Source organism: Symphalangus syndactylus, chromosome 4 (genome assembly GCF_028878055.3).
Source record: "Symphalangus syndactylus isolate Jambi chromosome 4, NHGRI_mSymSyn1-v2.1_pri, whole genome shotgun sequence".
Classification (NCBI taxonomy): Eukaryota; Metazoa; Chordata; class Mammalia; order Primates; family Hylobatidae; genus Symphalangus; species Symphalangus syndactylus.
In genome coordinates this window covers 43411357-43424442 of record NC_072426.2, presented here as the reverse complement: position 1 = coordinate 43424442, position 13086 = coordinate 43411357, and the positions used below count along the sequence as shown (strand labels likewise).

At 38.2% G+C, this 13086-nt stretch overlaps 1 protein-coding gene across 1 annotated transcript in view; it reads right to left on the bottom strand.

The window, feature by feature from the left end:
- Nucleotides 1-446: 446 nt before the first annotated feature.
- KIFBP (kinesin family binding protein) overlaps nt 447-13086 on the bottom strand; it is a 28951-nt gene continuing 16311 nt past the window's right edge. Inside the window, exons 3-7 of the mRNA XM_055274526.2 lie at nt 11437-11516; nt 10649-10832; nt 7655-7739; nt 5560-5675; nt 447-1888 (exon numbers count right to left, since the gene is read on the bottom strand). Coding sequence (XP_055130501.1) covers nt 1013-1888; nt 5560-5675; nt 7655-7739; nt 10649-10832; nt 11437-11516 — 1341 coding nt within the window. The 3' untranslated portion in view covers nt 447-1012. The remainder of the gene's footprint in view (nt 1889-5559; nt 5676-7654; nt 7740-10648; nt 10833-11436; nt 11517-13086) is intronic.

Here is a 13086-nt window from a genome sequence, read left to right as displayed (position 1 = left end):
CCAAAGTGCTGGGATTACAGGCATGAGCCACCACACTCAGCCATGAATGGTATTTTTTTTTTTGAGATGGAGTCTCGCTCTGTCACCCAGGCTGGAGTGCAGTGGTGCAATCTGGGCTCACTGCAAGCTCCGCCTCCCAGGTTCACGCCATTCTCCTGCCTCAGCCTCCCAAGTAGCTGGGACTACAGGCACACGCGGCCACGCTCAGCTAATTTTTTGTATTTTTAGTAGAGACGGGGTTTCACCGCGTTAGCCAGGATGGTCTCGATCTCCTGACCTTGTGATCCGCCTGCCTTGGCCTCCCAAAGTGCTGGGATTACAGGCGTGAGACATGGCGCCTGGCCCATGAATGATATTTTAATGTTTTCTAACTGTGCAAATAAGCTAATATCTTTGAGGTATCAAAAAAACCAATGCTCACAATAAAACAAAAGAGGAAATGGAAGTTTTCATTAGTGAAATAAGTCAGTTTATTTTATTTCCAACAAGGCCTTTTTCTCCTATAATTAAGACAAACCATTTTACACTTTATAGTAACATAACTTAGTTTTCAGTATTTTCAAAAGGGAAATATTTGGGTGGGGGGAATTTAGGAAATCAAATATTTTAGAAGGAGTAACTATATAAGTTACTTTTTCAATCTTAATATATTAACAGGCTTGTCTACCAGGTACATTACCCAGCATTTTTTCTTACAAGGAATCTATCAAGTACTAGCCAACAAATAATCTACATTTAGAAACTGAGAGTAGAAATGTCTATATTTTAATAGGAAACAAGCATCTAAAATACAAATCACATGTCTTTAACAAGGCAATTTACATAATTAGGTGTAAGTTTTTAATTAACTTTATGTTCCTTAGGATCCTAGCAAACACTCAGTTGACTGTATCTCAAGTTCAAACTGCACTCATCTGGCTATAAAGGTAAATATCACAATGGAATTGGGCCTGTTTGACTAGGGAAAAAGATCACTTCAATATTGCACATTTCCTTTCTTTAAAAACAAGGATTAAGTCAGGGCCATCTTGGTTCTGAATCTCTCCATTTTTGTTGGGAGAAGACTAACCATCTCTTTACTAAGTTCTAGCTCAACTTCTATTTCCTGGGCAGCCTCAGGATGCTTTTCACAGTAATCAACAATAAATTTGTAATGTTCCAATGATGTTGCCAAATTTTCCAGCTCTTTCTTAGGATCTGCAGTAATGATTTTGCCATAGAGACGGGCAACTCGAAACTTAGCTAACATGGCAGGGCGAAGAACATCTTCCCCTATATGCTCAGGGAATACTTTATTTGGGTCTCTCAGGGAGTCTAGGAAGAGCTGGTAGTACTTCAATGCTGACTTATTAAGATTATTTATTTTTTTTACAATGTGTGAATCAGGATCCCTTAGCCTGTCAGCAATGGCAACCTTCAAATCCATCATATCATAGTAAGCATGTGCAATTTCAAACTGGATCTGTCTGTTGACCAACAGATAATACTGTGGATTCAGGTCTACAGTTAGGGGCTCTAGCATGGCTATTCTGCGTTTATGCATCTTGCACCGTCTCTCCATGTCAGTTTCAAAGAATGCAAGCACCTTAAACAGAGCACTGTGGTCTTGGACAATTTCAATATGGTCAGTGACATAACCATCAATCTGAAAGAACTCTTTTGCCTCAAAGACATAGTGCTGACCCAATAAGAAAAGTTCTCTGGCTTCTTCAAAATCTAAAGGTCTCAAGTAGCTCACTCTCTCTTCTACTGCAGAGATGGCATCACATAGTTCACCGGTTCCAAACTGCACAGCTTTTTTCCGAATGCTTTCCTCCTCATCTAGTTCTTTTTTCCTTAAAGCTCTAAGTTCAGACTGTTTATCAAGATCAAGCTCTCCTATGTTGTCCTGAAGGAAAAAAAATAAATTATGGTTAAGTAGGACACTCACCTCCTGCTATTAAATAATATTAAAGCAAACTTCAGAGTTTTTTAGAAAAGAGAAGTCTCTTACTTTCCGGCCTGGTTTAGAAGGGTATCATAATCTTAAACACCTTTGAAAACTGTTTTCTTTCTTCCAATTATACTAAAAACTCAAGAAATGTGAAAAAAAAAAAGTATTTAAATAGACAAGCTGCTTACATATCATTTATTCTGAGGAACTGAAATTCATTTACAGTTACTCCTTCCAATAAGATAAATGCTACATGTAAAAGTACTTTGAGAATTGTGAAACATTATATACATGTGATACATTACTCCCAGCACTTTGGGAGGCCCAGGCGGGCGGATCACGTGGTCAGGAGTTCAAGACCAGCCTGGCCAACATAGTGAAACCCTGTCTCTACTAAAAACACAAAAAATTAGCCAGGCGTGGTGGCAGGCACCTGTAATCCCAGCTACTTGGGAGGCTGAGGCAGGAGAATTGCTTGAACCCAGGAGGCGGAGGTTGCAGTGAGTGGAGATTGCGCCACTGCACTCCAGCCTGGGTGACAGTGCAAGACTCCATCTCAAGAAACAAACAAAAAGACTGTAATCTACATCATAAAAATGTTTCACAAGGATGCCATTAAGATTAATGCTACCATGTTTATGCTATTAGTTATTTAGTGAAATATATCAGAGAGAAATGCTCTAGGTCTCTTAAAGACATCAAAGTGAACAAAGAGTTAAATCTACCTTCCTAGTTAAAGTTTTATCTCCTCTACCTCTTGGGGGTCGGGGAGCAAATCAAAAAAGAAAGAATAACTAAGGTGGTTAAGAAATAGGGTAAGCTCTTCTTGGCCAATAAAAATAAATAATGGATCCCAAGGACTTTTCTTCTTTTCACTTGACACTGTCTCACCAGTGATCTTTCCACAAACCCTTCAAGGTTTCCAAATGCTCAGAAGATGAAGACAACAATGCTTCAAAGCCTTGATTGCTCCAGCCCCTTTCTAACTCTAACTTTAGCTTATATCACACTCCCTCTCCCTCAGCTCCAACCTCACAGCCTTTGCTCCACCCCTTCTGATATCATCCTCCCTTACGCCACAGAACTTCTAAACATGCTGCTTCAGCTCCTTGACATGGTGCGCCTTCTTTTCTTCAGTCTAGGTAACTCCTACTTACTCATCCCTGGAGCTTGCTTGTTATTTCCTCCTATTGTGCCTTCTCATATCATGTGTCTCTCCTTTGTGGAACTTAGCAAAATTGTACTTTTACATGAAGTCAAAGGCTAGGTTCATTTTTGTTCATCATAGTATCCTTGGCCAATGACTAGCACAGGGTTGGCATAAATAAATACTTAATTGAATAAATTTGTGTATGTCTTAAAGCTTGAACTGAAGAAGGTCTTTCAGATAAATATACAGATGATAAAGGATGAAGTTAAGGTTAAAAAAGAAAGTCAGGGGTGAGCGCAGTGGCTCACACCTGTAATACCAGCACTTTGGGAGGCCGACGTGGGTGGATCGCTTGAGCTCAAGAGTTCAAGACCAGCCTGGGCAACATGGTAAAACATCGTCTCTAACAAAAATACAAAGAATTAGCCGGGCACAGTGGCACACACCTGTTGTCCCAGTTGCTTGGCAGGCTGATGTAGGAGGATTGCTTGAGCCAGGGAGGTGGAGGATGCAGTGAGTGGAGATCACGCCACTGCACTCCAGCCCGGGTGACAGAAACCCCATCTCAAAAAACAAAACCGGTTTAAGGAAAATCTGAGTAATTTAGTAGCATGGCAAATATGTGAGTTTAAACTAACCAAGTGATGAAGTTCTAAGTTCCCAGACTAGAAACATCAACAAAATGAAAGGTAAGGGTCAAATCACAGTGTGTTTTGCTTGACACAATACTTCAAATGTAGATCATAAGTCTCTAAATCTTGTATACTTCCTTCCTTCTGGGGCTGCTTGTTTACTTACATGTTCTCTCTAGGATGCTTTCTTAAATTAGCCTACTGTTTTGCTCCAATAGTCCCTGCAACCCTCCTTTTCCAGCTTTCTTTACCTGGCCAGAATAAACTTGACAGCTCTTCCTGGCTCCAAATTCTCTAGATATAAAGCCCCATAGTTCTTCTCCCTACTTCCTGTCATACCTTAATACACACATATAAAAAAACAAAAGCACAATGACTCCCCCAGGAGAGCTTCCTATGTATCTACACTTAGTATATTGCATCTAAATGATTAATTTTATTATCCTCCCTAGTGGTTAGAAACTAGAATTGGGCATAAATTAATAATGATGATATTAGTTAACATTTATTAAGGACTTAGTATGTCTCAGGCACTTTTCTGAGGCCTTAATATATACTGATTTAACTCTCATAACAACAGTATTAAGTACTATTATCTCCAACTTACTTGTGAGGAAATAGAGGCAAAAATATATTAAGTAAATTGCCACAAAGACATAGCTACGAAGCGGCAGAGCTGGAATTCATACCTGCCTAGTGTATTTCGAGTCCACGCTCTTCACTGCCATCAGTTCTGCTTCTATTTTTGAACTATTACATGAGCTATTTCTTAAAAGTCTACCCTTTTAGAGTTTATCAAGTCCATGCTGTGTGTAAGATAACACTGAGAAGTATATAAAGATTAGTAAGGGCTTGGCCAGGTGTGGTTGCTCACACCTGTAATCCCAGCACTTTGGGAGGCCGAGATGGGTGGATCACTGGAGGTCAGGAGTTCGAGACCAGCTTGGCCAACATGGTGAAACCCCATCTATACTAAAGACAAAACTTAGCCAGACATGGTGGCAGGCACCTGTAATCCCAGCTACTCGGGGGGCTGAGGCAGGAGAATCCTTTGAACCCGGGAAGCAGAGGTTGCAGCTGTGATCACACCACTGCACTCCAGCACGGGCGACAGAGCAAAACTCTGTCTCAAAAAAATAAATAAATAAAAATAAAAATAAAAGATTAGTTAGGCCAGGCACAGTGGCTCACACCTGTAATCCCAGCACTTTGGGAGGCCAAGGTGGGAGGATCACTTGAGCCCAGGAGTTCAAGACCAGCCTTGGCAACATAGTGAGAGCCAGTCTCTACAAAATAATTTAAAAATTAACTGGACATGGTGGCACACGCCTGTACTCCAAGTATGAGGTGGGAGGACTGAGTGAGCCGGGGAGACCAAGGTTGCAGTGACCCATGATCATGCCACCACACTCCAGCCTGGGCAACAGAGCGAGAGCCTGTCTTTAAAAAAAAAAACAAAAAACAGAATATGATATAGTTCCCAGCTCTCAAGAAGTTTATATTCTAACCAAAGAAAAGTCTTCAAGGAAGAGGTAGTATTTAAGATAGGCCTTGAATGATGAGTAAGATTTATTTTATTTATTTCTTTATTTAGAGATGGAGTCTCGCTCTGTTGCCCAGGCTGGAGTGCAGTGGTCCAATCTCGGCTCACGCAGCCTCTGCCTCCCGGATTCAAGCAATTCAAAGAGTACGACTTAAAACCAAGAAAGAAATAGTTACGAAAACATTCTACACACCTTTCATATTAAATACAATGTGACCCCAATGAGCACAATCCCCACTATGAGTTTTTACTTACAATTTCCTCATTTAAGAAAGAAAAAGGCAACTTCTGACTGCATTACCTGCATGGAGAGTTGGGCATTCTGCATGAGAGTCAAACAGTATTTGATCCAGCACCTTGCTATTTCCCCCTTTCTTTGATGATAAAGCTCTGGCACTTCTCCTTCAGCTTCAGGAGCTAAAATATACATGTGATTTGTCTAAGTTAAGGGTCACAACTGTAATTTTCATTGGGTACTGTAATTTTTTTTATATCACTTTTCCTGACTATAAAAGTAACAGATCTTTACTGAAGCACGGGGTTTGAGGAAAAGGGAAGAAAGATCCACCCCAAATCCTACTACCCAGAAGCACTCACTATTATTTTTGCATATTTCTTTCTCATACCACAAACACTTTACTCATATCATTATCAACTCTTAGCTTCATTTTTAAGTACACCATTATATACAATTAAATAGATATTCTATTATTTAACCATTCTTCTAATTCTAACCTGGAATTTGTTGTTTTCAATTCTTTACTATCACAAAAACCTCTATGTCACACAACAGATGGTTGTGGAGAACCTGGTGCTAAACTATTCAGATGACCTGCTTCTGGGTCAGAGTGTCATACATAGCAGAGCAGCTTTCTTGCTGCAATCTATTGAAAGTCAGCCATCAACACAAAGGTTTGTAAAGTTTATACACACACACACATTTTTTTAAACTCGAAACATGAATACATTTGTGCAAAAATCTGTCTGGATTTTGGATTTCTTCCTTAGGGCAGGTTCCTAGAAGTGGAATTTACTGAGTAAAAGAGTTTACACAATTTTAAATAATTCACAACATACAGCCAAATTATTTTCAACAAATATGCCAACCAACAATATATGAGAATGCTCAATAAGAACATTTTGAAAACACTGGACACTGTCATTTTTTCAGCTATTTTGAAGAGTAAAAACAAAATAAATCTCACGATATTACTTTAAATAAAGTGAATTATTAAATAATATCTCAGCAATTTAGTTTTTATTCATTTTTTGAGACAAGTGCCTCTTAGACTTCAACTAATCTATAATTAATGTAGTTAATATATTAGGGGAGAAAGCAACTATTTACTTTGATAATGTACTTTCCTTTAGCTCTTAAGAGTCTCTGCATTTTTCAGATCCACAATTAGAATGTCCATTTGTAAGGAAGACATGATGTTTCAAAATCTAAAACATCGTAAGAAGGTTGGAAACTGTTCAACAGTGAGTAATAGAATCAAACTATTTTTAAAAATAAACTATTTTTAAAGAAAATGATGAACTTATTACAAAACCTGTTAAATGACTCAAAGACACATGTTAACTGTGATTTTCTAAGACTAAAGGAAACACTATACTTAAAAAGATGGATATTTGGCTACATCGCTTATGCATGTAGTATTCCAACCAAAAATATATCATCTGAATCATGGCATAAGGAAACATCACACAAACCCCAGTTGGCAGTAATTCTATGAAATAACTGGCTTATATTCTTCAAAAATGTTAAGTGATGAAAGGGAAAGAACGGCTGAGGAACAATTCCAGATGAAAAATGCCTACAGAGATGTGACAACTGAATGCATTATGCAATCTTGAACTGTATAATCCAGTACTGGCAAACAAATGCCTAGAAAGAATATTATGGCAACAACTGATGAAATAGAAATATGCAGTGTAGATAAAAGAATTGTATCAAAGTTACTTTTTTTTTTAAATTTCTTTAAAAACATACAGATGGGGTTTCACTATGTTGATCAGGCTTGTCTTGAACTCCTGGCCCCTCTCATCTTGGCCTCCCAAAATCTAGCATTACAGGCGTGGGCCACCATGCCTGGCCAATGTTACATTTCTTGAATTTGATAAATGATCTATGATTATGTAAGAAAATATTCTTCTTAGGAAATATGCACTGAAGTATGAAAGGGTAAAGGAGCCTAATGTATGTAACCTTCTCTCCAATGGTTCAGAGAGAAAAATAAAATTTGATTCCAAGCAAGGAAAATACTAAAAATTGGTGCATTTAGGAGAAGGGCATATGATAGCTCTTCTGTTCTTGCAACTTCACAAAAGTTTAAAATAATTTCAAAATCAAACTTTTTTTAAAAGCTATGTAAAACATGCAAAGGTAAACTTACTGTCTTCTGTGGCTGAGATCTTTCCAGTTTGACCAAAAATGACATTAGCAGCTGATAAACAGTGCCTGGCCTCCATAAAGCATAGCTATTAGGGAAATAAACAACAGTGAATGCGACTATCACACAGATTAATTTGCAACTGATACTTGCATAATTTCTTTTAATATGGGAAAAGGTATAAAATCAGATAAAAATACTACAAAGGAGGCCCTGTACAGCTGCAGATCATTCAGAAGGTATAAAAGATATATTATCGTATTATCTGGTTAAAATGTAACCCCAAAGGTTAAAATATTAATGCCCCCAAACTCTTAATAATAATCCACTCGGGTTGAAAGACAACTGCCAACTGAAAGTTAGCTCTCCTTATATAATCAACAGATATACAAGAATGGCTGTCATCCTAGACTTAAACTGTCTCAAAAAGTCCTTTAGGTTCAGTCTAAATAGCCAAAATCCCATGCACAATAAATTCTTAGACTATTTACATTGTGTCAGAGGACTGAATTTTTTTTTTTTTTTTTTTTTTTTTTTACGAGACAGGGGTCTCACTCTGACCCAAGGCCGGAGTGCAGTGGCACAATCATAGTTCACTGCAGCCTCAACCTCCTGGTCTTAAGGGATCCTCCCACCTTTAGCCTCCAAGCCCAACTAATTCTGGGGCTTCTCTATGTTGCCTAGACAGGTCTCCAACTCCTGGCCTCAAGCAATGCTTCCACCTTGGCCTCCCAGAGTGCTGGGGTTATAGATGTAAGCCACCTTGCCCAGCCTGAGGATTTAATTTTTATTAGGTTTAGAGAGCCCTTTTACATCCTACTATACAAAGGCAAATAGGATAAATTCAGGTAAGAAGATATTCCTGTGTTCTAAAATCTTTAAACTTTACATACAATAAGGCTTCCCACCAAGTTTTAAAGTCAACAGACTTCTACAGATGAACTTTATGGAACTGCTTTACCAACACTCCTGAAGACTTCATAATTCAATTCCGGCATGGCAAACTTCTCAAACAATTAGAGAAGACCTCCTTGTTAATAGAAACATTTTGTATTTGTCATGTAAGTCAAAGGACCACCCAGCAGAAGTTCAAAGTTAAAGTCCAACTTTTAGTTGGAAGCCACCCTCATTAAATAGAATGTCTACTAAATATTAGTAATACCCGAAAGGCTTTAAATGGTTGGCTATAACTTTAAAATTGCAGCATTAAATGTATCTTTCCATTATGGCAAATTCAGAAGCCATCTTGAGAATAGCTGGACACGGGTAGTATTAGCCCAGCAACATCTATACATAAAAATGTGTTAAATCTTAAAAGCCAAAAGAAAGTTAGAGTTTACATAATGAAACTTTAACTATCTCTCTATAATCCAATCCCTTAACCATTATCGTCATTTCAGCTTTGTCCAGATTGGCTCCCTCTGAGCAACCACTGCTAGAACAGTGAGTGTCTTATGCCCTCTAGGTGGCTGGTAAATGTGGGACTTTAGCAGCTGCCAGGTAGGGATTCACCAAGTAGCAAAACCTCATCACTGGAATCAGATGAAGATGACAATGATATAAATGACAATTGCATTTTTAAAAACATGGTTCAAATCCCTCTTTTTGCAATATGACTTAGTTGGTTTTAACAAAAACTTAAAAAAGATTTTGGTAAAAAAATAGAAGTGCAGGGTGTGGGAGGTCTCATGAAAATTACTGCATGCTCCACAAAAGTAATGCTTAACAACTTTAAATTTTAATCACACTTTAATTATCTAGATATCTTAGTACTGCCAATATCCACGGAGTTTTAAGTATAAATTAAAGTCACAGTGAATATATAATTTTAAAGTTGCTAAACAGAATGAATAAGGGGCCTCCAACAGCTATAAAAAAGATGTCACAAGCAGAGGCACTGGATAACACTTTGGATGAGGACAATGAAATGGATTCATGAGAATTAGTTAACTGAATGCTCTGATATATGCAGTAGCGTTACTTACACACTTGATCTTAGACCAAAGTCCTAGAAGCGATGCTGCAGTCACCACAGCCCTTTCTCTCCTGCTAATAGCTTTTCTGAATGAAATTCTGTGGGACAATACTTTAATCATCGGGCGCATTTACAGAACCAACGCTAACGAAATGCTCGAAAAGGATAAAGGCCCAAGGACAAGGCAGCAGGTTACCAGAGAGATGAAAGAAGGAACTCTGATAAGCAGAGAATTACCAAAATTTCAGAAGCTTGCGAATCAGAAATATAAATAAAAGTACTTTATATTGCTGAGATGTCTTATTAAGGATTAATAGGAAAATCTGGTTAGAAAAGGTGGTGTAAAATTATTTTAGCATTAAAAACTCTCAGGGATTAAAGGAATAAATGGGTCAATTAAGAGTACACCAACATGATGTGAGCAATGCTTTTTTAAATTTTTATGAGAAATTCTGATAAATAACTAAGAAGCTCAAAAACATTGTCCCTGTGTAACAATCCAAAAGAAGTATGGCATAAAGACCTAGAACTTTGGAACTCAGCAGACATATTTCCAACATTAAAAAATTATTACAGAGTTAATTCTGAAAAATAACTGAAATGCATCACATGCTTTTATCAAAGCCCACATTTAACAGTCAACTTCCTCAGTCAAATTCTCAGAGTTATGAGATTACCATTACATAAAGATAAAGCTATATCTACAAGGTAAAATCTGCAATTTAAGGTAATATCTCACTAAAATGAGTTGAGATAGCGTGCCTATGTTAAAAAAAGAATTGGTCTTAGGTAACATGTAAAACAATGATAAAACTCGGTATTTTAAAACTCAAAATAATTTATATAACAAAAAGCTACAAAATTTTAGTACAAGGGCAAACTGGGCTGCATTTTCGGGTTCAGTTGTACATCATAAAATACAAGCTACCTGTTTTTAAAAGATGGTATTTTCAAGGTACTACTGGTTCTACTTTTATACTCACTATTGGTACTCTGTTAGATAACTACTTCAAGAAGCTTACCTTATTGATGTAAAACTGTGACAAGGTAGCAGCATTGATAGCCCACTCTATAGGATGGTAGGCGTTGTGCTCGAGCTGGCGTTTTAGTGTACTATGGCAATAGTGAGCAGCCTTCTCAAACATTTCCAGATGCTGGTAGACTTGAGCTAGGTAATATAGGTTATGAGTATAAACCTTTTCAAATCTGTAAAGAAAAAATAAACCAATATTTGTGTAATGGTTTACTTTTTTTTTTTTTTTTTTCTGAGACGGAGTCTCGCTCTGTTGCCCAGGCTGGAGTACAGTGGAGCGATCTTGGCTCACTGCCTCCACCTCCTGGGTTCAAGCAATTCTCCTGGGTCAGCCTCCCGAGTGGCTGGGATTACAGGCGTCTGCCACTGTGCCTGGCTAATTTTTGTATTTTTGGTAGAGACGGGGTTTCACCAAAATAGTCAGGCCAGTCTCGAACTCCTGACCTTGTGATCCACCTGCCTCAGCCTCCCAAAGTGCTGGGATAACAGGTGTAAGCCACCGTGTCCGGACCATGGTTTACGTTTTATAAGTAAATTTCATATATATTTATTTTGATCCTCCCACCAACCCTCTGAGTTGGATTTGTTTATTGTATCTATTTGACAGATAAGGAAACTGAGTCTCAGGTTTGAACAAGGTCACATAACAAGTGGTAAATGGAGGTTTTACTCATGTCAGAATCCACATTCTATAACCTTTATAAGTGCCTTTTTGAACAATCACTAATCTATGATATGTGGAAATATTTGCAAGGGCTGATTTCTACACCTACTCACCTTTTTGATCTCTCTTGTTCAGTAAGTTTCTCTTCTTCAGGAAGAAAACACTCAGTAGGATCAAGAGGAGGACTCCCAACCTACAATTAAGAAAAACAAAAGCTCTTTAAAGTTTTAAACTGTAAACACCAAGTGCCCCCTTCTGGAGGACCTGGAGAAATCAACTTCTACAAGCCAAATACATTTCATTTTTTCCTAGTTCATTTTTATGTTACTCAAGAAGTAATTTTCCGTTTTTTAAATTTTTATTTATTGAGACAGGGTCTCTGTCACCCAGGCTGGAGTGGAGTGGCACAATCTCGGCTTACTGTAACCTCCATCTCCCGATCCTCCCACCTCAAGCAATCCTCCTACCTCAGCCTCCCGAGTAGCTGGAACCACAGGTGTGCACCACCAGTCCTGGCTAATTTTTATATTTTTTTGTAGAGACAGGGTTTCGCTATGTTGCCCAGACTGGTCTTAAACTCCTGGGCTCAAGCAATCCACCTGCCTTGGCCTCCCAAAGTGCTAGGATTATAGGCGTGAGCCACTGCACCTGGCTCAACAAGTAATTTTCTTAACCATAAAATCTGAGTCAAACAAATAAAAGACATCCTGTAAGTTCACATTTGAAAAATTTTACTGTTGTTGCAGTTAAACTGCAAATATGAAAAAAATCCACCAATTTGCTTGTAGACATATATAATTCTTTAAGTATTTTTTCTTTTTTTAATTCTTATTTATTTATTTATTTATTTAGAGATGGGGGTCTTGCTCTGTTGCCCAGGCTGGTCTTGAACTCCTAGCCTCCAGTGATCCTCCTGCCTCAGTCTCCCAAAGTGCTGAAACTACAGGCACTTTAAGTTTTTTTTTTTGGAGATGGAGTCTTGCTCTTTCGCCAGGCTGGAGTGTAGTGGTGCGATCTCGGCTCACTGCAACCTCTGCCTCCCAGGTTCAAGCGATGCTCCTGCCTTAACCTCCTGGGTAGCTGGGATTACAGACACGTGCCACCACCCCCAGCTAATTTTTGTATTTTAGTAGAGACGGGGTTTCTCCATGTTGGCCAGGCTGGTCTCAATCTCTTGATCTCATGATCCGCCTGCCTCGGCCCCTCTAAGTGCTGGGATTACAGGTGTGAGCCACCGTGCCCGACCCCTTTTGGCAATTTTGTCTGGTAAAAGGGCTCTTTTAAAAACCTGCATAAGCAAAACAAATAGGAAAAATGTATTTATTTCTACAGTAGCAGTATTCTAAACTGACCACTAATAAAAATCAAATGAGAGATTTTAATATTTATTCTAATATTTTTTTCTCAAGGAAATAACAAAAGTATATTACCCCCTTTCAGCACAGGGACATTAAAACCAGATTCCATTATTTATTGCCTTGGGCAAGTCACTTGATCTCTTGTGTTTCTGTTTAATCATCTATAAAATAAGGGTAATAACAGTATCTATCTCATGAGGATTAAGGGCGTTAATATTTATAAATCACTTACAATCCCCTCTTACGTCTTCCAAAAGAGCAGAACTACCTAACCTCTGCCTCATTCTACTTCTATGAGGATAGTCCCATCTAGAAACACACTCTTGCTTTTAACTGAATTCATTAAACTCAAAAAGGAACAATGCTTTCCATAAAAATATGATTTTACATTCTGGATGTAAACAC